The sequence below is a fragment of the Salvia splendens genome, chromosome 18 (genome assembly GCF_004379255.2).
Source record: "Salvia splendens isolate huo1 chromosome 18, SspV2, whole genome shotgun sequence".
Lineage (NCBI taxonomy): Eukaryota > Viridiplantae > Streptophyta > Magnoliopsida > Lamiales > Lamiaceae > Salvia > Salvia splendens.
Window position 1 is genome coordinate 8,405,480 of NC_056049.1, and position 25,932 is coordinate 8,431,411.

The window sequence follows — 25,932 nt, forward strand, 5'->3', positions numbered from 1 at the left end:
GACTGAATGTTCGTAGAATTCATACTGCTTGTAATGTACAAACTTATTATTTAACGAATACGTCACTTAGCTAGTAATGTAGATTTTTTTTGTTCACTAATGGCCGGAAGTTAAATTCATTCCCCAAGGGTTTAGTAGTCCATGGGGCTAGAATTAGGGCTGGCAAATCGTGCGGATTGGGTCGTTATCGGGTTGACCCGATAACGACCCAACCCAATAAGGCCAAACCCGAACCCAACCTGTTAAGGAAACCCCAAACCCGAACACGAATCCGACCCGCCACCTCCAAACCCGAACACGACCCGGACACGACCCAAACACGATAGCGACACGAACCGCTTTGGGTTGACCCGACACGATAGCAACACGATATCTACCTGAACACGATAACAACACGAACCACTTTGGGTTGACCCGACACGATAACAGCACGACAACAACCTAAACACGATAACGACACAAACCACTTTGGGTTGACCCGGTAGTGATACACGAACCTACCATATTTACATGATTACAGAATACAAATTGCTTAGAAAATTGATCAAGACTTTAAAAAGTCATGTAACATGAAGAATTGAAGATGTTCCATTTCAAACAATCACTTAGATTCAACATAATAACAATAAAATTCCAACAAAATCCAAAAAACCCAACAAAATACATGTTTTGATAACGAAGAACTCCTTGGCACTCTGCAGACATAATAGAAGAACTCATTGGCACTCTGCAGCATGTTTTGATAACCTCAAATCCCTAACCTGTAAATTCACAAGGTAGAAATTATAGATTTCACATATCAAATCTATTCTAAGCCATTTAATAGAGAATAAGCTAACCTTTGATGCTTTCAAGAAGTAGCAAAAGTCAAGGTTGTTTAGGTTGTGGAGCTTCCACAATGAGCTTCATCATCAACATTTAAACAGTCCTCGGCTAAGTCATTTGTTGGTATTTCTCCTTTAATACCTTTAAAAGAAAATAAGAATTAATAAAATAACTATAATAATCATAAAAGTTGACATTAACTAAATAAAAAGTTAATACCTTTTTTTCCAAACAACCAATCTCTAGTGCAAATTATTGCCTCCGCATTGCTTGGCTTGAGTGAACTACGATATTGGTCAAGAACTCTTCCACCAACACTAAACACAGATTCAGAAGCAACAGTGGTTATGGGAATGCTCAAAATGTCACGAGCCATGCAAGCAACATGTGGATACTTGAATTGTGATCCTTTCCAATAGTTAAGTATATCAAGATTGGATTTGACATCCATTCTTTTCTCTTCCATGTACAACTCTAATTGGGATTTTTGTTGGCTCAATCCAAACTCAACATCCAATGAATTGAACTCCTGCAATTAAGATGCAAATAAAAATGAAAACCCATTAAAATCAAACAATATTGAAAACATATAATAACTCTAGAGTAACTTACCTCCACCACTGCCATTGAATCAGCATTTGTGAAGTCACAATTCTGTCCACTTGCAGTAGAATTCCCATTTTTATCAATATCAAATTTGTCATTGTAGAACTTGCAATAATCTTCAAACAATGCAAACAATTTCTCTTTCACCAACGAAAACTGACGAGAGTTGGGGCCATATAGCTTCTTATAAAAGAAGTCCACAAATTGAAGCTTATAGCGTGGATCAAAGACTACAGCTATAGTCAAGACCATACTGAAATCTGACCAATACTTTTCAAACTTTGGTAGCATCAATTCAGCCATTTTTTTGAGGTACGGATCTGAACTGTTTTGATGTTGTCTCAATGAACTATAGCACATAACAACTGGACGGAAATACAGATTAGATGTAGGGTAGTTGCTTCCAGAAAACAAATTAGAGACGTCATAAAACAAGCTCAAGAAACCACGAATCTTCTCAATTTTGACCCATTCTTCTAATGAAGGACAAGACTTATAGTTGGAATCACATAGTTGAAAATGCATGAAAGCTTTCTTGTAATATAATGCATTATCAAGCATCAAGAAGGTTGAATTCCACCTAGTAGTCACATCTTGCCTCAAACCTCTCTTACGATCCAAACCAACTTTGCTGACACATTCCAGAAAATTTTGCTTCCTTGTTTGTGAACCTCGCACATATTTGACACTATCACGAACCTTCACAACAGATTGCTCAATATCCTTCAAACCATCTTGAACAACCAAATTGACTATATGTGCACAACAACGGATATGAAAGAATTCACCATTAGAAAGAAGTGAATTATTCATATTCATCTGTGTGAGCAACAACTCCACTGACAAATCATTTGCACTAGCATTATCCAAAGTTAAAGAAAACACTTTATTTTCAATTCCCCAATCACAAAGCATAGAAAATAACTTGTTAGACAATGCTGCGCCAGTATGCGGAGATGGCATTAAGGAAAAGTTCAACACAAACTTTTGTAACACCCACTCTTCATCAATAAAGTGACATGTCAGTGAAATATAACCATCAGAGGTAATGGAACTCCAACAATCTGAAGTCAAACTCAATCTACCAGGTATTTTACTTAATTTTGACTTCATCCTAATCTTTTCTCTTTCATACATTTTCAAGATATCAGCCTTCACTGTGTTTCTAGTAACCAATTTAATATCAGACTTGAGGTACTCAAAACAAGCTACAATGCGTTCATATTCTACGAATCGAAATGGCAAATCATGAACAACTATAGCAGAACATAGCATCGCACGAAATTGCTCAGAATCAAACTTAGATTTACCCCCCGTTATAATTTCGCTAACATCCTTTGTGCTTTTTCTAGGACAATTGTCCAAATGACGTAGCATGTTTCCAGTTCCAGATTTACTTGAAACTTTGTGATATTTATGGCCACAATACATGCAATGACATGTCTTTAAACCAGCACCATCGTATTCGACTCTATAGTGATTCCAAACATCTGACCTTTGTTTTCTTTTCAGGTTTGGCTTTGGTGGTTTAGCATTACTTGGATTAGGACTCTCTGCAACCTCAATGGCTAGATCTCCTATGGTCTCACTTGCTGATGTTGGAGACTCACCGCGGCTGCTGGTACTCCCAACTCCAAAGTTGATTGGCATGATTACTAATTAATCTCTGTCTGCAACAATATAAAAAACATTCAGAAAATGAAAGAATAAAGCTGCAGCCAATCCAATACAAGAATAAAAATGCAGAATCGTTTTATTTCTCAAAAACAAATCCAGCTATACATGTGTAAACACTACAACAATAACAAGCACTGAAAAATACTGGAGTCAGCAATACAGCAAAGAGATAAAGCAATATCCTACTGAAGAGAAATCTGCACAGGAATATGAAAATTAAGAATAACCTATCTGTAAAAGGAAACTATAACATAAGCTGCCAAACTGTAACATAAGCTTACAAATTTATTTGTTTTACCCGTTCAAGTAACAACGTTTTAATAAGCATAAATACAACCAAAACCAAAAAGGAAACTATTTCACAAACGTTTTAAGATCGATTGATGAATTATTTCACAAACGCGAGAGACAACCACACGCACAAATAAACATAAATACAACCAAAACCAAAAGGAAACACGCAAAATCGAGCAAAATAAGAAAACTACTCAACGACCTTGACTCCTCGGAGCTGGGCCGATGCGGATGGTGGATGTGTGAGGTATGCAGAGAGAAACTGGAAGAATGAGAAGTGACTGATTGTGGCCGGCGACGACCGATTTATTGCGGCGGTAACAAACGGCAGTAAAAAGCTTCTTAATTATGAGTGGCTGAGTGAGAAATCGAGCGACGAGTGTAGGAGACTGGAGAAGTGGAGGGGAGATCTGGAAAATGGAAATGCAGCGGCGCATGAGGGGGTAATTCTAAAACCCTAATCTATTTTTTATTATTTTCTTATGTGATAGTGGCTAAATTAAATCTAATTAAAAATAAAAATAATAAAATAATAAAATATTAATTTTTAACAGGTTACCTGTATCCGACCCGCATCCGACCCGCATCCGACCCGAATTTTTCGTGTTCTTATTGGGTCAACCCAATAATGACCCGTATCCAATAAGACTTGATCCAAACCCGATTATTTCGTGCGGATTCGTGTCGGATTATCGTGTCGGGTCAAAAATTGCCAGCCCTAGCTAGAATGTAGTACCAACCCAATAACCTAGAGTATATTTCTCATTCCCCGTGGGGTTAACTTATCCTTGGGCTAGTGTATAGTACTCACACAGTCAACTAACATCAATTCTCACTTAAGTAGCACATTAGTACAAAATAATGTAAACATTTGTCTACGTAATGTATCGCAACCTAATGCAAACAGATAATTTACCATTACGAAGCATATAATGTAACCTTAAAAAATGTATTAATCTCACAGAATGTAATACAACACCAAAAAATGTAGCACATTAATAAAAATAATGTAAACATTTTCCTAAACAATATATTACATCCTAATGTAAGAAAATAAATATTTCTTCATGCATTTCTTGCCGCAGCCTATGCTCTGATGCAAATGTCATCGTCGAAGTAATCATTGTAATCGGCGTTGGCCCTGTTTGTACCTATTCAGAAAATTTTAGGGTTTAGTTATAATGTCATCATCAAAGTAATCATCGTAAAATTTTACATTGATTAGTTATAATGTTACATTACTAGTAAACACATGATTACATTACCAGCAATAACAAACTATAATGTACACAGTAGTGCAAAATAATATAAATATCAGTTGCAATGATGTGTAAAGGCGCAATGTATGCTTATTTATTATACCACTATGGAGTAGATAATGTAACTGAACAAATTTATTAATGTAACATACCATAGCCTAACACATAATGTAGCATATCGTTTTGAAATAATGTAAACATTTGCTTAGATAATGTATCAAATCCTAATGTAAGCAAATACAGAACCCTTAAGAGGCATACGATGTAACTCAATAATCATATTGATGTAGACAAAGCAAACAACAACACACAATAATGTAGCAGATTAATAAATAATAATGTACATATATGCTCAAATAATGTATCATAGTCTACTGTAAGTTGATAATGTACCCTTATGAAGCATATAATGTAACACAAGATAATGTAACAAACCAGTGAAAATAATGTACAAATTAGTTTTAATAATGTACAAAAGCGTGTTGTAACATATAGTTCACTCACATATTTTTTTAATTGCTTGGCTATTGGAAGGGCGTTCTTTTTTCACCATTTTCGGTATTAAGCACAAAAACACAATTACTCACTGCAAAATGACCAAATTTACGCTATCAAGAATCAATTTTGACAATGAGGGAGATAAAACACAAACGATTCAGTCTAATGAATAGAAACAATAATCCGATGAACACAAACCCAGAAAATTGGAATATATAATTAATGAAAAACTAAACTATAAGTAACGAACAAAAACACAAACAATTGGAATCGATCATCACCAAAAACCAAAACAATCACTAATGACCAGATAACCATTTGCAAAAAACAAACAATTTATGGTGAATAATACCTGCAAATCGTGAGTTATGTTCCCCGACGCTGAAACACCGAAATCGGTCGTCTAATGACGGGAAGTTGTGTTACGTTGGAATAATGTACAATTTATGTCTTGTTGACGGCGAAAAACAAGCATGAATTCAGTTTCAATTTCAGATTTGGCGGCGTCTAGGGTTTGGGATAGAGTTGAATTGGGAGGAAGAGAGAATGGATGAGAGTTGAATTCACGGAGAGAGGGAGAAAGATTGGATTTTGAAATCGTCGCTCAAATTAATTATGCTAAAATCTCATAACTGCAGTTTCAAAACTGCTACACGTTATTGTGTGATACCAATTTTACCCCGATAATGTACGAAATTGGCCGAATAATGCAGCTCGGATAGTTTAAATCATATCCATCCAATCTGCATATCCTATGATTGTGATTTGTTTTGTGTATACTTCATCCATTCCATAAGAGTATGCATTTTTTTCTTTTTAGTTTGTCTCATAGGAGTATGTATTTTCTAATTCGCGAACTATTTTTGAGATGGAATCCATTCTCTATTAATAATATTTTAATTTTTTTTATTTTTTATTATTTTATTTATTATTTATTAAAACTTGAATTCAACTAAAAGTATTTTTTTAAGGACGGAGGAATAGTCAATAGTTTAAAAGTATAAAAAAAATAGGACGGAGGAATAGTCAATAGTAATTCATATACTACTATATATTTCACCACCACGTGTAACGGTTATAAAGTTAAAAGGAAAACGTTCGTGGGCATACGCAGATTATAAATAAGTGCTTTTCATTAAACAAAGGTGCACACTTTTCGTAAATGGAGTATTTGGGAGTGTACATTTACCAAGACTTACACACCGAAAAATCATTTTTTTTTGTTACTTTTCAAATAGTTAGGAAATCAAGTTTCTCATGATTTTTAATTTGAAAAATCACAAAATTGTGATTATTAAGTGTCTCTCTAGTTGAAAATTCAACTTATACAAATATGAATCGGCATATTCCTTAACAAGATCCTACCCGAACCCACGGACTCAATTCTTGCTTCCACGATCCGCTGACGCCACACAAATCCCCATGATGGAGTATGTACTAAACAAGCCCAACAGCAGTAAAGCCCATCAGCCTAAAGCCCAAGAAAGAGTATCAGTTCGGCGTTACCAAAGAGTTCGGCCCCAGCCTATAGCTCGGTAAAAGCCGACCAATCAAGCTCTACAAAGCTGCTCGGCAATAGTTCAGCAGTTCGGTCTCAGCATCGGCAAAAGCTGCTCGGCAATACCGAACTGGGAGCCACGACCTCCACTACACGATCTATCTAGTGGTGGACCCATGCAGGCTCTCATGACCTCCACGACATCCACGACATAATTACTGATGATGTAAGCCACTGCCTAGTTAGTGGCCATGCAGGATCTCATGACCTCCATGACCTCCACGACTTAGGGTGGTGATGCAAGCCACGATCTCAGTTCAATATATAAATAGAACTTAGATCTGATAGACCAGGATTTACTAACTCTAGAGATAAAAGATCATATAGCAAGTCTGTGTTGTAAGCTGTAATCCCAGATCAAGCAATACAATCTTGCCCTCCCTTCTTCCCGTGGACGTAGATTTACTTCAGTAAATCGAACCACGTAAATTCTTTGTGTCGTAGTCTTTATCTTCTACCAGCATTTACAAACATCAGAAATTCGCGGATTCATCACTGGCGCCGTCTGTGGGAAACCAGAGAACCAAATCTGTGATAAAGCGAATTTTTGATCCTTTTTCCACCACTAAAAAAAAAAAAAAAAAATGCATACCAGATCACATAACACCCGTGCCTCCGTCCGTGATAACCATGAGGAAGCTAATCCAGCAGCCCATAGGCCTGGAAAGCAGCCTCGTGAGAAATCTGTCTCCAGTTCTCACGAAGAAGGAACAAGCCACTCCAGGAGAGATCGCACCGAGTCTTCCCAGCAGCCCGATTTAAATGAAGCTGTCAAGCTGTTCTTGGCCGAGAAGCAGGAGGAGTTCTTAACCTTCCTGCAGAAGAGCCAACAGCCGGAGAAGACAACGGCGGATTCTCCCTCCTCATCCAGACATGAAAGTCACTACCGCAGTAGTGACGTGTCTTCCAGGAGAAAGAATCCTCAACCCCGACATGTTCCTGTTCCTCCTCGGTACCGGAACCACAGGAGAACTCCATCTCCTCCGTACCGAAGAGATGTCGGGTTCGCCATGTACGGAGCATTAAAGACTCCGTTCTCGGACGATATCACCCGAACTCCTTTGCCGCGGAACTACCGGACACCGTCAATGACTTATGACGGGCTAGTGGATCCTCATGACTTCTTGGGATGCTATCAATATAATATGGCGAACCAGGGTCTCAATGAGGTCCATATGTGCAAGCTGTTCCCCGAGCTGCTCATCGGGAACGCCAGAAGGTGGTTCGACAGCCTTCCTCAAGGCAGCATTAGATCCTACCGAGATCTAATGGATGCTTTCCATAGGAGGTTCTTTCAGAAAGCGGAAGCCCGAATTACTTCGGCTCAGCTGCTTTCTATACGTCAAGGTCGCGACGAAAAGATCAGCGACTTCCTGACGAGATTCCATAAGGAATGCCTACAAGTAGATAATCTCAATGATCTACTTGTCATTTCGGCATTCCAAAATGGAATCCTGCCCGGAGCTCTCTACAGAAAGCTCGTGGAGTGCGGTCCGCAAACAGCTCAAGAAATGTGGGACATTGCGGACCAGTTTTCCCGTGCGGATGAGGCAGACCGTCGAAAACGGTCTTTAGACAGCTCATCCCGAGAAGAGAAAAAGAAGCCCGATCAAAGCGGCCAGGTGCTTCCTCGCCGAACTCCTTTTGAAAGAATTCAAAGGGCACCGGTACAAGGCAGATTGGGGCCACGTCTCAATCCTGAGAAGCCGCCCGCTCAGTTCGTACCATTAAACAAGTCAAGAACGGAAATTTTCGAACTACATTCCGATATGTTCGAAAAACCAAAGCGGATGACGAAATCAGCCGCGCGGCGACCTCAGGATCAATATTGCTCCTTCCATCAAGCCCACGGTCACGATACTGAGGAGTGCCGAAATTTGGCTGCAGGTATTGATGTTCTTGTGAAAACAGGAACGTTAAAAAAATACCAAAGCAAGCAGCCGAAAAAGAACAAAAAGCAGAGAGGTGCGAACTGCAATCCTCAGGATCCGAAAAGGCATGAAGATCCCGAAGACGACGACGAGCCGCAATATGATGGAGTAATCCAGACTATTGATGCTCTCCCTGCCGGGAAGACTAAGTCGTCCCTAAAAGCAGAACGCAGAGGTTCCAATCAAGAGGAGCCGACACATAAAAGGCTGAAGAAAGACGAAGTGATTACATTTTCAGATGCCGATCCCGTCCCAGCCATCTCTCCTCACCAAGACGCTATTGTCATTCAAGCCGGAGTGGCAAACAAACTGATCCACAGAGTATTTGTGGATACAGGAGCGTCAGTCAGCGTTCTTTTTAAAGAATGTTTCGATAAAATGGAAGTGGATCCAGCTCGGCTCAGTCCGGCTCCACTTCCTCTGAAAAGTTTCGCCCAGGAGGACACCCGCCCTGAAGGTATTATCAGCCTTCCGATCACGGTGGGAAAAGCACCTACAAGCTCCAATACGATGATCGAGTTCTTTGTGGTGAAAGCTCGGTCCCCGTACAACATCATCCTGGGGAGAGACTGGCTCAACACAGTTCGGGCCGTTTGCTCTACTTATCACCTCACCATCAAGATCCCCACTAAAGGTGGGATAGCGGTCATCCGAGGTGATCAAAAGAGAGCAAAAGAATGTCTGCAGATTGCGCTTAAAAGTGCCGAGCAATCAGTTCGGCACCATCAAGCATAGCAATCACAGCAACCGGAGTCAGAGGCAAGCGAGATGACCGAAGTCACTTCAGAGCCGAACTCAATGACCGTTCAGTTATACGAAGATGATCCATCCAGAACGGTCAAGATCGGCTTCACAGGAACGCCTCTACTCCGGGAAAAGACCATTCAGCTCCTCAAGGAGTACAAAGATGTCTTTGCATGGTCTTCGTTGGACATGACCGGAGTGCCCCCCGAGGTAATCACTCATCGGTTAAATATTGATCCTTCAATTCGGCCAGTAAAACAGAAGCAAAGACTCTTTGCGGCAGAAAGAAGCCAAGTCATCCATGACGAAGTCCGCCAATTACTAAAAGCGGATGTACTATTCGAGGTGAAATATCCTTCTTGGGTGGCCAATCCTGTGATGATCAAGAAAAAAGGAGGAGGATGGCGGATGTGCATAGATTTTACCGATCTAAACAAGCACTATCCTAAAGATTGCTATCCCCTTCCGAATATAGATAAAAAAGTAGAAGCTTTGATCGGCTTCGAAATTTTCTGTTTTCTTGATTTATACAAAGGATATCACCAAGTGTTGATGGATGAGAGTGACGCTCCGAAAACAGCTTTCATTACCGATTTCGGCATTTTCGCTTATAAAAAGATGCCATTCGGTTTAAAGAATGCCGGAGCCACTTATCAAAGGATGGTAGACAAGCTTTTTCGGCACCTAATCGGAAAACAGGTTGAAGTGTATGTCGACGACATAGTTGTCAAAAGCAAAAGCACTTCGGAGTACGAAGACAACCTCAAATCCACTCTCGACGTGCTCCGAAAAGCCAACCTCAAACTCAACCCCCAAAAATGTACCTTTTTGGTAGATTCGGGAAAATTTCTGGGTTGTTGGGTTTCAAAGGACGGACTCAAGGCAAATCCCTCAAAAGTTCAGGTTATTCAGAACATGGCGATGCCGAAGTCCATACACGATGTGCAAAGACTAACTGGATGTCTAGCCGCATTGAATAGATTCCTTTCCCAAGCAGCCGAAAAGCAACTGCCGTTCTTCAAAGTGTTAAAAAAGGCACCAAAGTTTGAGTGGGGAGCCGAGCAGAAAAAGGCTTTTGACGAGCTCAAAAGTTATTTAGCCGAGCTTCCAATTCTCTCTGCTCCAACAGATGCCGAAGTGATTTTCTTATACTTAGCGGCATCCGATCAAACCATTAGCGCGGTGCTTGTACGAGAAGAAGGCCTAAAGCAGTTTCCCATCTACTTTACAAGCCGAGCATTAAGAGGTCCAGAAACAAGGTATCAACCTCTGGAAAAAATTGCTCTGGCGTTAGTAAATGCAGCAAGGAGACTGCGGCCATACTTCTATGCTCACAAGGTATGCGTCTTAACCAATCTGCCTCTTCGGCAAGTTTTGACCAAGCCAGAAGCATCAGGCAGAATCGCCAAATGGGCCATAGAGCTGGGAGAACACTCAATCGAGTACCTACCTCGGAAAGCCATCAAGGGACAAGCCTTGGCAGATTTTCTTGCAGAGGCCAAGTTCGATCAAGCAATCCCTGTCATTGCCGAACAGAAAAATTCTGCCAATGCCGAACTAGCACAGCCCTTGGAATCCGAAGAAGAGCCGCCGGACTGCTGGAGCGGATTCGTAGATGGAGCTTCGAATAAAACGGGAAGTGGAGCTGGTATTCTGCTTATCGCTCCCGATGGACACGAGGTAACCTATTCACTTCGGTTCTCATTCCCAACCACTAATAACGAAGCCGAATACGAAGCCCTCCTTGCCGGACTCCAGCTAGCGCAAAGTCTATGTATCAAGTCTCTCAAAATCCATTGTGATTCACAAGTCATAGTGAATCACATGTTGGGTACAAGTGAAGCCCGTGATGAGAGGGTGAGGAAATATTTAGACAAAGCGCAAAGCATTAGCCGAAGTTTCTCTTATTTTCGGATAATCCGCATTCCCAGAGCAGAAAACAGCCGAGCAGATACTTTAAGTAAGTTAGCCGCATGTCCAAGCTCAAAGGTGGAGGAATTGATGCATCGAAGCATTGATGAAGCTGAGGTACATTCAGTAACCAGCTCGCCGAACTGGATGACGCCGATCTTACAGTATCTAGATCAAGGACAACTGCCCGAGGATAAGAGAGAAGCTCGGAAAATCACATGCCGAGCACTTCGGTACGAACTTCATGGAGGAGTCTTATACAGAAAGTCCTACCTTCAGCCGTTATTACGATGTATAGGGCCAGAAGAGACGGACTACATCCTCAGAGAAGTTCATGAAGGATCGTGCGGCAGCCACATCGGAGCTAGAGCTTTAGCTAAAAAAGTTCTAAGATGGGGATATTATTGGCCAACCTTGGTACAAGAAGCAGTGCAGCTCGTCAAGACATGCCCGAAGTGCCACGTCCATGCAAATATCCCAAGGATGCCGCAGACCGATTTATCCACTATGCAAAGCCCTTGGCCTTTTATGCAATGGGGTATAGACATAGTAGGACCACTACCACAAGCTCCTCGGCAAATAAAATTCCTAATCGTTGCCGTGGACTACTTTACGAAGTGGGTGGAAGCTGAACCATTAGCTACGATAACGAGCTCGAAGGCATTGGATTTCGTCTGGAAGAACATAGTGTGCCGATTTGGCATACCCCACATCCTCATCTCGGATAACGGGACTCAATTCACCGACAAGACGTTCAAGAATTGGTGCCAAGAGCTGAATATTCAACAGCGGTTCACTTCGGTCTCTCATCCACAAGCAAACGGACAAACGGAGGTAACAAATCGTATCCTGGTGAAAGGGTTAAAAGCTCGGTTAGAACAAGCCAAAGGACAATGGGTAGAAAATCTCCCTCAAGTCCTATGGTCCTACCGAACTACACCCACAACCTCCAACGGTGAAACTCCGTACAGTCTTGTGTACGGCACTGAAGCCGTGATTCCGGTGGAGATCGGCATACCCAGTCCCCGAACTCTAAATTTCTCAGCAGAAATGAATGACGACGGACTGAGAGCCGAGCTAGATCTTGCCGAAGAAAGAAGAGAATTGGCATGCATAAAAGCAGCCAAGTACAAGGAGCAAGTAGCCCGGTATTATAACCAAAGGGTGAAAAAGCTGCAATTTCAAGTGGGAGATCTCGTCTTGAGAAACAACGAAGTAAGCCGAGCAGAAAAGCTGGGCAAACTCGAACCCACATGGGAAGGTCCGTATCGGGTGTCAGAAGTCCTCGGCAAAGGGTCTTACAAATTGGCTCACATGTCAGGAGAACAGGTACCCCGAACATGGCACATTTCCAACCTCAAGAAGTTCCATTTGTAAGAGACAGTCCGGTCAGTCAGTCAGTCTTGAGTCCTGTTCGGTCAATGTGCTTTCTTTGGTTTGCTTGGTCTTTTTGTCTATGTGCGTTTTGTCTATGTGCGTTTTGTCTGTCTATGTGCGTGTCGTCTCTTACAAATGTTGCTGAGGTATCTTGTTCTTCGAAGGCTGATCCCCTTTTTAGAACATATATAAGCTAACGATTGTGAGTCAAAGCTTCTAAAGAGGATACAAGACCACAATTCAGCTTAAACAAGCAGTTCGTCTGAAATGAACTGCAATAAGCCAACGATTGTGAAGTCCAAGCTTCTAAAGAGGATACAAGACCACAATTCAGCTTAAGAATCAAGCACTTCGTCTGAAACGAACTGCAACAAAAGTCCGATTCACGCGATAAAACTTGCCTGAATTAGGACAAGGGAAAGTCCGATCCACGCGATAAAACTCGCCAAATTAGGACACAAACCAAGTCCGGTCAAAGAAGAGTTTACTTCATAAGACCGAGGACAAACATCAACTTACCCGTACCTTTATCCAGAATGCTGAAGTGACTCGCTTCGCCGAAGTGGTTCACTTCGCTTTTTCGGGGGGGGTAGTGATGGAGTATGTACTAAACAAGCCCAACAGCAGTAAAGCCCATCAGCCTAAAGCCCAAGAAAGAGTATCAGTTCGGCGTTACCAAAGAGTTCGGCCCCAGCCTATAGCTCGGTAAAAGCCGACCAATCAAGCTCTACAAAGCTGCTCGGCAATAGTTCAGCAGTTCGGTCTCAGCATCGGCAAAAGCTGCTCGGCAATACCGAACTGGGAGCCACGACCTCCACTACACGATCTATCTAGTGGTGGACCCATGCAGGCTCTCATGACCTCCACGACATCCACGACATAATTACTGATGATGTAAGCCACTGCCTAGTTAGTGGCCATGCAGGATCTCATGACCTCCATGACCTCCACGACTTAGGGTGGTGATGCAAGCCACGATCTCAGTTCAATATATAAATAGAACTTAGATCTGATAGACCAGGATTTACTAACTCTAGAGATAAAAGATCATATAGCAAGTCTGTGTTGTAAGCTGTAATCCCAGATCAAGCAATACAATCTTGCCCTCCCTTCTTCCCGTGGACGTAGATTTACTTCAGTAAATCGAACCACGTAAATTCTTTGTGTCGTAGTCTTTATCTTCTACCAGCATTTACAAACATCAGAAATTCGCGGATTCATCACCCCACAAGCCGCGCCACACCACACCACACCACCCTTAAACGGTCAAAAACAACAGGCTCAGCCGGTAGCCCAAGAAACTGCATTTGGCTTTAATTTCGGGTTCATTTCGTTGGTGGCCAAAACCCCAAACCTAACCCAACACCGCATACAAATGCAACTTAACCCAAGTCAAATTCTAACTCCAATTAAACCCCATTTATGTTTTTATATAAACACACACAAATTGTGCAAACCCAGCTGGTCTCCCCACCCCACCCCCACCATCTGCCAGCAAAATGGTTCTTGAATCTCCACTATAATGCAAAATAACTTTTGATCACTTCTGCAAGGATTTTCGCTCTGGAAAATTTCTGGGGTCTCCCAAGATTTGATCTTTTTTTATTTCTTGGCTCCTCCGTTTATCTTTTCCGTTTCATTTCATGGGTAAAGAGCAGACGAATTGATACAAAAGTTTAGAACACAGAGTGCGTAAGAGAGAGAAAAGGAGTAGTAATTATTATTTCAGCTAGCAACACTGTGCCCTCTTCTTGGGATTGTTTCTTGTTTGTAGCAAGTGACTGAAATACCACAAGTAATTTCTGTTTTCACTTTGGCATGAAGAGACTCAGCAGTTCTGAGACGTCTGTGTGTCCCAACTCAACAGGTGCTTCAATTTTCCATTATCACTTCCCTTTTTTCATTTTTTTTGTTTTACCAATACGCAATCAGTCAAGGCATGTTTTCCTGTCCCTCTCTACTCCCTATTCCCGTGACCCCGAAAACAATTTCACAATGCGAAAATCAAGAAATCATTTTTCTTTCCCCAATTAGCAACTCTCTGTTGCGGATCCCCCTTTTCCCCACATAGCTAATGTTTATTTCTATTTGTGTTGTAGTTGATGTGGATGAACACAACCACCATGGCTTGTACACGACGGAATTTCAGCCTATGTTGGAAGAGGAAGAGGAATCCGGTCAAATTTCGGAGAAGAAGAGGAGATTGAGCGTTGACCAAGTCAAGGCTTTGGAGAAGAATTTCGAGGTGGATAACAAACTCGAGCCGGAGAGGAAAGTGAAGCTGGCTCAGGAGCTGGGCTTGCAGCCGCGCCAGGTGGCGGTCTGGTTCCAGAACCGCCGCGCGCGCTGGAAGACCAAGGAGCTAGAGCGGGACTACGGCCTCCTCAAAGCCAGCCACGACGCTCTCAACCGCAAATACCAATCTCTTCAGCGAGAGAACGAATCCTTCATCAATCAGGTTTGCCTAATTAATTTCGCATGTTTTTTTCTAATTAATATTGAATTACTAAATGTTTTGTAACTGTGATAATAGATTCGGGATCTGAAATCGGAAATGAGTGCGAGCCAGAGCGAGGGCAAAATTGCGTTGCTGGAGGAAAATTGCGATCTCGAAATCGGCGGCGGCACTGCGGCGGAGCTGAATTTCGAGAAGATCGGCGCGGTTTTCGCCGATTTGAAGGACGGATCTGATAGCGATTCGAGCGCGATTGTGAACGAGGACAACAACAGCAACAGCCCGATTGCGGCGGCGATTTCGTCCTCCGGCGGGGTTCCGCACAGCTTCGGATTGACGGAGGCGAGTGTTGTTGGAGATCCGAATGAAGCGCAGTTTGTGAAGATCGAGGAGTATATTTTTTTCGGCGAGGAATCGTGCAGCGATTTGTTTTGCGACGATCAACCACCCACACTTCATTGGTACGGCAATGAAGAGTGGAACTGAAGATTAAATAAATAAAGACGAAAAATTTCTAGCATTAGGAAATAAATTTAAAGCCCTCCTTGAAATTAAGCCGATTCATATGGCAATTTTGTATAGGGAGTAATATGGAATTAGTACATGTGAATTAAAAAATTGTGGAGGTTGAGGTCTCAGCGTCTCTCTCCTGGGTCTAGACAGAACAGGGGAAGAAGAAGAAGAAGGGAGGGGGGCAACTTGTATCGCAGATGTTGATTAATTACTTAAGCGAAATTGGAAAAATTAAATTGAAATTTAAAATTATGTTTTCTATAAAAGTATATAAGTTTCTATTGGACATAAAATAAGATGACCTATCACAATTCCTACTGCTATCTCCTAATACACATATATAAGTGATGGATCCTTCATCACTTATCATATTTGGCTTCATCACTCATATTTGTGTGTATTAGAAGATAAAGTGGGAATTGTAACAGGTGATCCATTGTAAGGAGATAGATTTTAAAAAAATAATTAAAGAATTGTTAATAAAAAATATATATATTCATCTTATTAGAAATAAATTCAAATTTATTATTTGTATTTGTTACTGCACCGGTAACATAAACTATATTTTGCTATTTATACATTATTCTTTCTCTATCTCATAATAAATGTCATAATTTTTTTAGTTTGTTCTATAAAACACGTCACATCTACTATTTTAGAAAAAAATTCCTCTAAAATTATATTCCTCTTTCTTCTTAACACACAAAACAACCTCTCTTAAAATCTTATGTCATCATCCAACTGTGACATCTGTTATGAACAAAGAGGGCATTATTTTGGAGTAAATACTTCACTATTTCTGTTTTAGTTATTTCCAACCATTTTAGTGTAAATATTGCATTAAATAGTGATTTTACTTCAATCATTTACACAAAACTCAAATTTTATTTACTCTCTCCGTCCCAAGTTACTTGAGTCGTATTCCATTTTGGATTGTCTCAAGTTACTTGAGTCATTTCTCTTTTTGGCTAAAAACAAAACATCTAATCACACTTACTTTATTCTTTCTTTTACTTTACCCTCTCTCCTCTCCCTTACTACTTTATTTAACTCACTAAATACAACTTTCTTAAATCTCGTACAGAAAAGAAAAGCCTCAAGTAACGTGGGACGGAGGGAGTACAAAGTTTGAATAGTTATTTGAATTTATTTTATGTAAACCTAAATATATCTATATTTTACTCAAAAACAAGAAATATGCATGGTTTTAGAGTACTCCATCAGTATGCTATTAATAGTCTCGTGCATTTCTTGGCCGCACAGGTTTCAATAGATGTTAAGAAAAGTGAGTGGAAAAAAGTTAGTAGAATATTGGTCCCGCTAGCATATACTACTCCCTCCGTCCCTGAAAGTTTGTCCGTCCCACAAAATTTGTCTCATTTTACTTTTGCCAATTTTTGGTAGTGGACATCATATGTCACTAACTCATTCATACTCACATTTTATTATAAAACTAATATATAAAAGTAGGTTTCATATTCCACTAACTTTTTCAACTCACTTTTCATTATATTTCTTAAAACCCGTACCGGGTTAAAATGGTACAATATTTGAGGGACAGGGGGAGTATTGGTTTTCAATGAAATGTGAGTAGCTAGAATGCATTAATGAAATGTGACCCTATTGTTATACATAGTAAAAATGAACCGGGATTTCTATTTACTGAGACTAAAATGAGAAAATGAAACTTTTATTCGTGAACGAGGAAGTACTATTCTAGCTTATTGCCTACTCCAATTTGAATTATAGTATACCCCATTATAGATTCTCTTATTGTACCGTATTTTGATGTTACAGATAGTTTTGCAGTGAAAAAAAAGTCAGGTGTTAAATTGATCTTAAGCATTCTAACACACATGGGAATAATCATATTCATAATTGCCACTTTAGGCAATGATGGTTAGTATGATTGATTTCCAAATTGATATAATTAAGAAAGAAGAGTATTGTAAGAATTTTGATAATCATAAGACATAAAGACATTGCCAGATGCGTGAGCATAAACAGATCACCATTATCACAGTTCTAATTATGGATTAACTGACCAAACTCGATAGGGGAAATAAATGATCCAACAAACGTGATTCAAAATTAGTCATTTATAGAAAAGCAATGATAAGCCACCGTATTTAATTTATTTTAGCATTTTATTTATTAGAAAAAGAAGAAGACGAAGAAGAAATTATATATATGGTCTCATGCGAGATTCTATCAATTCCACGTTTATTTTATTGCAGCAAAAAAGGCGATGTCATCGCTTCGGCGGCCCCCACACTCCGGCTTGGCATCATGTGTGGGGGTTCAATTAGAGTACGCAGTAGCCTGTTAAAGGGAAAGCCTAACCCACTAGCTGCAAGAAGTCCATTTCCCAAGGCCTCATACTTGTGCATGAGAGATAGAAGCAACTACACAGACACAATCTAATGTATTTTTTATAGTAAATCGTGATGAATTTTGAAACACTTAACTAATTTAGATAGTAGTAGGTTGTTTGGTGAGTACAAGACATGGGTTAGAGAAGCCAATTCAAAGGATTCAAATTCACATTATCTTTGAATTAAATGAAATTGTTCGTAGGTTCCCAAAATATAAATGGAATTTTTAAGGTGAAATTATTAAGAGAAACATATCGGAATGGATCGGGCCCTAGCCGGTGGTAGATTTTAATTATTCCAAATAATATGTCAAACAATCAATAAAATTTTGATAATTCAAGTACACATTTAGTACATAAATGTCAATATTTCCACTTGTTTTTATAAACTTCTTGAATTTTATAGAGAGAAGATAACGACGAGATAAAAGTGACTGTAGTGTGAAAGGTGGGCTCCCTAAGATTCCGATATATGGGCCCGGGCTTTATTTAATTAAAAAAGAAAGTAACTTTAATTGGACCCCAAAGCCTAAATTGGGCCCACTGCAACGAAGGTATGGGACCCCCATTACAGATGGGGACAACTGGACCCACCTTCTTGTCGGATTTTTAAAATTTCTTTTCTCATCAACTACATCATAAAATTTGCGAAATTTTAAAAATTGTCATGAAAATATAATTTGGTACTCCCACCAATTTTTATCCTTTTTTATTTATTTCCTAAAAATAAAAATTTTCTACAAACTAAATCTCACAATTCATTAACACTAATTTCATTATTCTTTTCCTTTTCTTACTTTTATGTTATCCAAAATTTTCCATTCCCTCAATTTAGTATTAAAATTCGTATTATTTACAAAATTATTATTTTAAGAGATTGAGGGAGTATTTTTTGTAATTGTTAAAACTTGGCATTAATATCATGAATTTAAGCTTCCTATTGGAAAAGCTATATTTAAAATCATCTTCATCTTTTTTAAATGCCTACTACGATTCCATATCACAACGTTAGGCTGACCATTTTGAGATAAAATTGGGATAATATACTAAGGTTTGTGTTAAAATGAGAACAATATTTAAGATGACACTGTACCACCAAGGACAATCGTTAGATTTAGGAGCATATTCAACCTTAGCCTGCCACGTGGCAGACTTGCTTGGATATCTCTCGTAGATTGCTTGATTATCTTTGATTTCATATCGCAGATTGCTTAAACCATATGCCGTATTGCTTGCTTATGTATTGCAGAATGCTTACTTATGTATTGCAGATTGCTTGCCTAGATTGTCATTTCAACTATGGTGTCACCATAGTGCTCTGATTTTGTATCTCATATTGCTTGGAATTATATGACGAATTGTTTGTATATGTATTACATATTACTTGCTTATGTATTGGAGATTGCATATTAGTTGTTGTCACGTTGTCATTTTAAGAGTGGTGTCATCCTAATGCACCCCTATATACTAATCATATTTTGATACAAGTAAAAATAAAAAAAAATAGATTAAGAGGAAAACTCTACCTATATATGTCATTCAGTCGAAGAGGTGTGATCCGTTGCTAACCCTGTTAACTCATCAATGCAATGTAATAAAATATCAACACGATAACAATGAAATGTTAATATAAACTTAGTTGATATTTTAAAACACTGTGCTGACATTGATATTTAAATGTCAGCATAAATTTGTGTTGATATTTGAATGTGATTGTGTTGACATTTTTAATACACTACGTTGATGAGTTAGCAAGTTAGTAATTTAAGAAAAATTAGCATTATAATACACCTCTGTCCTAATACATATTAGTTATAGGGAAAACAAATCTCTATTTAACATACATGAAGTCGTGAAGATAGTGTCCTATTATTCACAAATCCACTTCCTAATGTCGAACTAGAGACCAAATTTGGACCATAGAATCTTGAATTTGATGGATTAGATGATATGTAGTGAAAATTTTCGCTCTTCGTTAGGTAGTCAAATTCCTTCAACTGAATTTTCGTCATTCATTACATACTGAATTTACTTCAACTGAGAGGCATGCCATAACACATTATGAAGTAATAAACTAGTGGAATGAACTAATAAACTAATGGAACGAAGTAATAGCCTAGTCGAATGAAGTAATATAAAAAGCTAAATAAACTAAATAATCTAGTTGTTTGAAATAATAACCAAGTTGAATGGAGCAATACACTAGTTAAATGAAGTAATATCCTATCCGAATGAAGTACTATGAAAACTAAACAACCTAGAAGAATGAATGGAGTAAAAACCTATTTGAATGGAGTAATAAAATAACTGAATGAAGTAATAGCATGACTGAATGAAGTAATAAGTTAATTACTACCGCTTGACGTTTAACATAGTTAACATTGTATTTCAATAAAATGTCATATTTACTTCATTACTTTCATTTGGTTCATTATTTATTGAATATAGCTCATTACTACCGTGTTAAGGGCTTCCTCCCTTAACGAAGAACGATCAACCGGTTACGAGAGTAACACAAGATAATCAGGCGCCCGAAGTTCGGGTCGGCGGCCAAACGAGAAGGCTGGCGCGGAGGAGGTCTCCGTTGGCAGCAGATTAGGGTTTGTAAAGTGTTACGAAAGATAATTGGGCAAATAAGTCTTCATTAATTGAAAGACGGAATTAATGAGAAGCACTATTTATAATAACTAGGACCATAGGGTTGGTTCCACTTAATCCTATATATCGGGAAAGAACCAACAAAGAAAATCCGACGGAGCTTATAAACCGCTTGACGAAAAATAACGTTCCAACTAAATAATAAAAATAAAATACGTAAAACAATTGTTCAAACTTAAATAAATAACTAACTAAGGCCTTTCATCGAACAGCTGGCGTCGCCTATTTAGCGACGAAGTCTTGATAGCGATCTGGCGGTTTGAGCTGCTTCCTCGGCCTCAAGTTCCTTGTCGTGATCTCTCCAACTCTCTCTGACACTGCTTCCTCCGTCTGCTCCAGCCGTTCCTCCCCTTCTGGCGTCGACGTCTCCAACTCTCCACTCGTCTTTGTCGTCGACGCTGGCTCTACATCAGGCGAGTTCGATGGGTTCGTAACATATCGCTTAACATTTAACACAGTTAATTGTTTTATCATTACTGTATTTCAATAACATGCCCCTTCTGGTCCAGCCGCAGTCATGACTCCTGCGCCTCCAATGGACAGTCAGTATCACTGTCACACTCCCCAGCGTCACCGCCAGTTGCAGCGTCGTAGCACTGCCGGACGCCGCTCGCCGTGCCGCAGCATAGTTTGTTTGCCTCCGTCCAGCAACCGCCTCTGCTGTTCGCCTAGGCATTCGTCACTGCCGCCGCTCGAGCATCCCTCCATCGGTCGCTGTCTGCCGCCGCTGCGGAGCTGGTCGCTGCCACCGGCGTGCAGCACGATGAGAGGGCTGGAGACGTTATTGATGGTGTTGGTGAGAGCATATGAACAAATTGAATATTTTCGTGATACCACAAGATTATAAAAATAAATGGATCAGATTTGGTCTCTTGTTTGATCTTTAAAATTGGTTCGATATTGATCACAACTGCGTGAAGATATAGTATTTATTTCCTTTTTGTATCTTTTGTTTTATTGTTAGATAGATAGAATTGGGATATAGTATTTTGAAAGTTATTTTGATAAAATTGGGATATATACTAATCTTTATCGAACTGGGATTGTAGTGAAAGTTATTTTTTCTTGAAGGTTATCCATTTAGCAAGAAGAAATTTTCTATGATAAAACTAATGTGTGATCGAGAATGTAGAATTTCAAAACGTTTTCATACATCAACCCTACTTTTTGAACAACCACATGGAAATTTCATGATCGTAGAAAAGTGAGTTTCAGAAAAGTGGGGACCAAATTTTGTTGAAGATAACTCAGATTTTGATGCCCTTCTGCAAAAATACAGATATTATAAAACTGATCAATAATACTACTATTTGACTTTTATTCTCAATTGATTTTGTGCATGTGCATATTTTGTCATAATCCGTGCTTCAGTATTATAATCGTACATGTACTAAGCATTCATGGAAATATTCGAATAGGAAATACATAAAGAATAATGAAAAAGGGGTTGGGATCATCGATTGCACATTAATTTGATATTGTCCACTTTAGATGAAGCCAAGCTTGCACAGATTTATTTTTGGGTCACCCAAAAAGCCTCAAACTAACTAGGGGAGGATAGCACTTAAATACTAATCCAACTTCCATCAATCATCCGATGTGAGATAAGTTTGTACCCAACAAAAAGGAAAACATAAAATCATTGGGAAAGAGACATTGATATTTTGGTGTCATTGGGTAGGTTGTATATCAGGCAACTATCTGGCCATATAAGCTGGGCCAAGGTCAAGCCAAGAACGATCATCTACAACACCATGATATAACCCAAGCACTTTTAATCACGTTTTAGGAAGGTAGCCATGGTTCATCCACTAGACGTGGTTTTCTGTCTCATTAGAAATCAAGGGTTTTAAAAGTACAATTCTATAGAATAGATATCGCTCGAGTAAGGTCATATGGTGTCATTGGACATTATAAATAAGGAAAAGTTTTAGAAGAGAGATTATTAAGAAATCATGGTAAAAAAAAAGGGCATTTGCCTTTAAATTCCTAAACTTTTGCCAGATTCTAGTTTTGTATATCTGCTTTAAAATATATTTGAATTATCAAACTATTAATTTATTCTGATTTTGTAGCCAATTCAATTTTTGTAACCAATCAAAATTTTGACTCTATTAGTATAAATACTACTACTATTAAACAAATAAAATTATTTAATTTACTATAATACAATGTTGTTTCGCTGCTTAAAATATGGTGGTGTTTTGGTTGACATCCAATGAAACTACGTAAATAAGTTATCTAGATATGTTAATATTGAAATGTAGAACAAATTAATGTTTAAAATCAGAACAAATCAATAATTTAATATATATAAATAAATTTTGAAACTAGTATGCAAAATCTGAATTTAGAGAAAATTTTATAATTTAGAGACAAATAACCCTATAAAAAAATACTCCTACATATTATAGAAATTTGTATGTGGTCGGTTTATGTTAGTTGAGGATTTAGTTATGAAACAAGAGTATAATTTTGGCTATTGATTGTTACATAATAAAGTGATTAAATTATTCCGAGATCGTAATGTATACCCAATCCAACCGCACAGGCCTGCCCCAATATATTAAAATAAATTGGCAAATTCGTAAATCTTTAATCGTGAAATAGCAGCCCATATATGCAGATGGGCTACCAAATGTTGGACAAGCGTTAAAATACAAAATAAAAGAAACAAAATACTACACCATCCATCCCATAAAATTAAACTTTTAAAAAAATAAAAAATAAAAAAAATTAGTCAAATATATTATTTTTATGTCACCAAAAGAGTAATAATCTTATTGCATAATCTGAGTCTTAAATAATAACTCGTCATATTATTCCACTACGATTTCTGAAATACAATATTTAAGCTACATGCAATAATATGTATCAAAATGAGCTATATGAATTTCTCCAACAAAAAAATTAAACTATCCCCTGCATCCCTTAAAAATTATAAACTTTTGAAAGGGTATGAGTTTTAATTCACAATTAATAAAGTAAAAAAGATAAAATAAAATAAAAGTATTGACATATAGTTATTGGAGAATGACTCTCATCTCATGAAAAAAAAATTCCAAAAATATAATGATCATAATTTTATGAAACAGACTAATAATTCATATTTTATCTATTCAAATTGACCGAAAACAAAAAAAAGGCAAATGGCTTTATTCCTCATATATAACTCCAACCACCTAAGTATAATCTTTTGAAAAGCTTTTAATTTCCCCCTTAAGAAGAAACTATTCATTTCTCTCATTATTTTACATAGCTATGCACTACATCATTCAATTAACAGTAAAGTGGGATATATTATTTAATATACTATTTTCAGACTTAACCAGATATAATAACTGTGAGGGCATATATATTTTTATTAAAAAATCTTCGATTTACAAATTACTCCCTTCGTCCCAATTCTTACAGTAGAAGTCATATTTAGTATGTGCAACGTTTTTAAAAAAAGGAAAAATAGTGGGTTGGAAAAGTTAATAATATACGGTGCCCACATTTTTTTATTTAATTTTATAATAAAACGTGAGTGATTTGAGTTAGTATAATATATGACCTACTTACCAATTATAGTAAAAGTGAAATAAGCTCTTTATTGTGGGACAGAGAGAGTATATTTTTGGAGATATTGATCTCTAAACTATAAACTTTGATCAGTTAAAAATATTACAAACTTTTACTCCCTCCGACCCAATATAAGTGATCAACATTCCACTTTATTTGTTCCAATTTAAGTGATTGATTTCTTTTTCGGCAAAAGCAATACCTTTATCTATTTTACTTTATTCATTCTCTCTTACTTTATTCTCTCTTCCTTACTTTATTCTGTCTTTATCTCTCTTACTTTTTCTTCTCTCATACTTTATTCTCTTCACTCTACTCAGTAAATATTACTCCATCCGTTCGTGAATAGGAGTCATGTTTCTATTCTGCACGAGTTTTAAGAAATGTTAATGATAAGGCCCGTTTCATGCATTTGTTCTATGATAAAACTACACCCATTTCCATAAACTAACGTGCAATTGTGAGCCAGGTGTGTGTAAAGTCTGCCATGATCGAGAAGTGCATGAAACAGTTGGGCGAACGAACCGATCAAGAGGAATGGAGCTTTTTACTTCGCCAGTGGATCAAGCTAAATCAAGTGGAGGCAGCGGCACCCGAATAGGAGATGGAGCACAACTTAAAGATGCCACGGCGAAGGGCACAACGGACTTTTCAAGAGGAAGGTTGCCCTAGGGATCAGAGCCTCAAACCTTCTTATAAATAGAGGTGAGAAGGAAGAAGAGGACAACTCTCATTATTCTGCTCTCTCCTAGAGAGGATCGGGAAGCTCACTACACTCCAGTTCTTCATTTCCGTTCAATACACACTTGGTTCAGGGGTTTAGCTGTTGGTTGGGTGGTTGTTTTATTCATATTTCAGGTTGTGTAACGCCACCCTAAGTGGGGGTGAAGATACAATCTCTTTAATTTATGTTTTCCTACAATTTCATTTAAGTTTTCTGCTGTATTTCCGAATTGATTATTGCTGGAAGCAAACTTGAAGCTGTGACTTCGACTTTGGTTGGAATGTTATGTTTGTTTGTGAATGATCTTGCTAATTTTATTATGTCTTTGAATTGTGAGCATCGTTGGACAGTGTTTAGTTTATTCAAATTCCGTTGTAGTAAATTCTGTTTTGGATCTGAGTTGTTGGTCTGTGACTACTGATTGATTATGGAGAATTTGTTGGATGGAAGATGTTAAGATGTTTAGATCTAACTTGTTGAAACGTGGTGCAGCAGATCTGAGTGTGATTGCAATGAATGATAGTAGATTCGAGTCTAATTGAATTTTCGTGTCGTAGATCTGGGGTTTCCTTTTCTGTTTCTGCATAGTTATGGCTTAGTCACTCTTTCTACGTAATTTTAGTTGATCCCTTAGCGTAGCTCTATGGTTTCGAGTTCATTATGTTGAGTCCATGTTGGTACAAGTTGTTCGCTAATTTGGCAATGTTCGAGAATCTGGTATATGCCTTGTTTCTGCACTGATCACTTGAGGAAGATGAAGTTGTTATTAAAGATTGCTTTACCGTACATTTTGCAGGGGACTGACACCCATTTACTTTCGATGTTGTTTGGCTATTTCAGGAAATCGCAGTACGAGTTCTTCAATCCGAACCAGTTGATCAGTTAGAGTTTGTAGGTCTTAGTTAAGTTTAGCGAATGGATCCGTTTAGTTAGTCTAGTTCACAGTTTATCCCGTCAAGTAGTT

General features: G+C 38.5%; 2 protein-coding genes and 1 long non-coding RNA gene across 3 annotated transcripts; 2 read left to right on the forward strand and 1 right to left on the reverse strand.

Annotated features, from left to right (window-relative positions):
* Positions 1-1,021: 1,021 nt before the first annotated feature.
* LOC121776686 (zinc finger BED domain-containing protein RICESLEEPER 2-like) lies at positions 1,022-3,081 on the reverse strand. The gene is made up of 2 exons (XM_042173869.1): positions 1,438-3,081; positions 1,022-1,354 (listed from the first exon to the last, which is right to left on the reverse strand). Exons 1-2 carry the CDS (start codon positions 3,079-3,081, stop codon positions 1,022-1,024), a joined length of 1,977 nt encoding a protein of 658 aa, XP_042029803.1.
* Positions 3,082-14,134: 11,053 nt separating this feature from the next.
* On the forward strand, positions 14,135-15,897 carry LOC121777624 (homeobox-leucine zipper protein ATHB-6-like). The gene is made up of 3 exons (XM_042174939.1): positions 14,135-14,547; positions 14,780-15,138; positions 15,214-15,897. Exons 1-3 carry the CDS (start codon positions 14,499-14,501, stop codon positions 15,619-15,621), a joined length of 816 nt encoding a protein of 271 aa, XP_042030873.1. The 5' UTR covers positions 14,135-14,498; the 3' UTR covers positions 15,622-15,897.
* A 4,762-nt stretch (positions 15,898-20,659) lies between these two features.
* LOC121776355 lies at positions 20,660-21,625 on the forward strand. Its single transcript, XR_006045278.1, has 2 exons — positions 20,660-21,106; positions 21,190-21,625. It is a non-coding gene; the product is annotated as an uncharacterized LOC121776355 (long non-coding RNA).
* Positions 21,626-25,932: the final 4,307 nt, after the last annotated feature.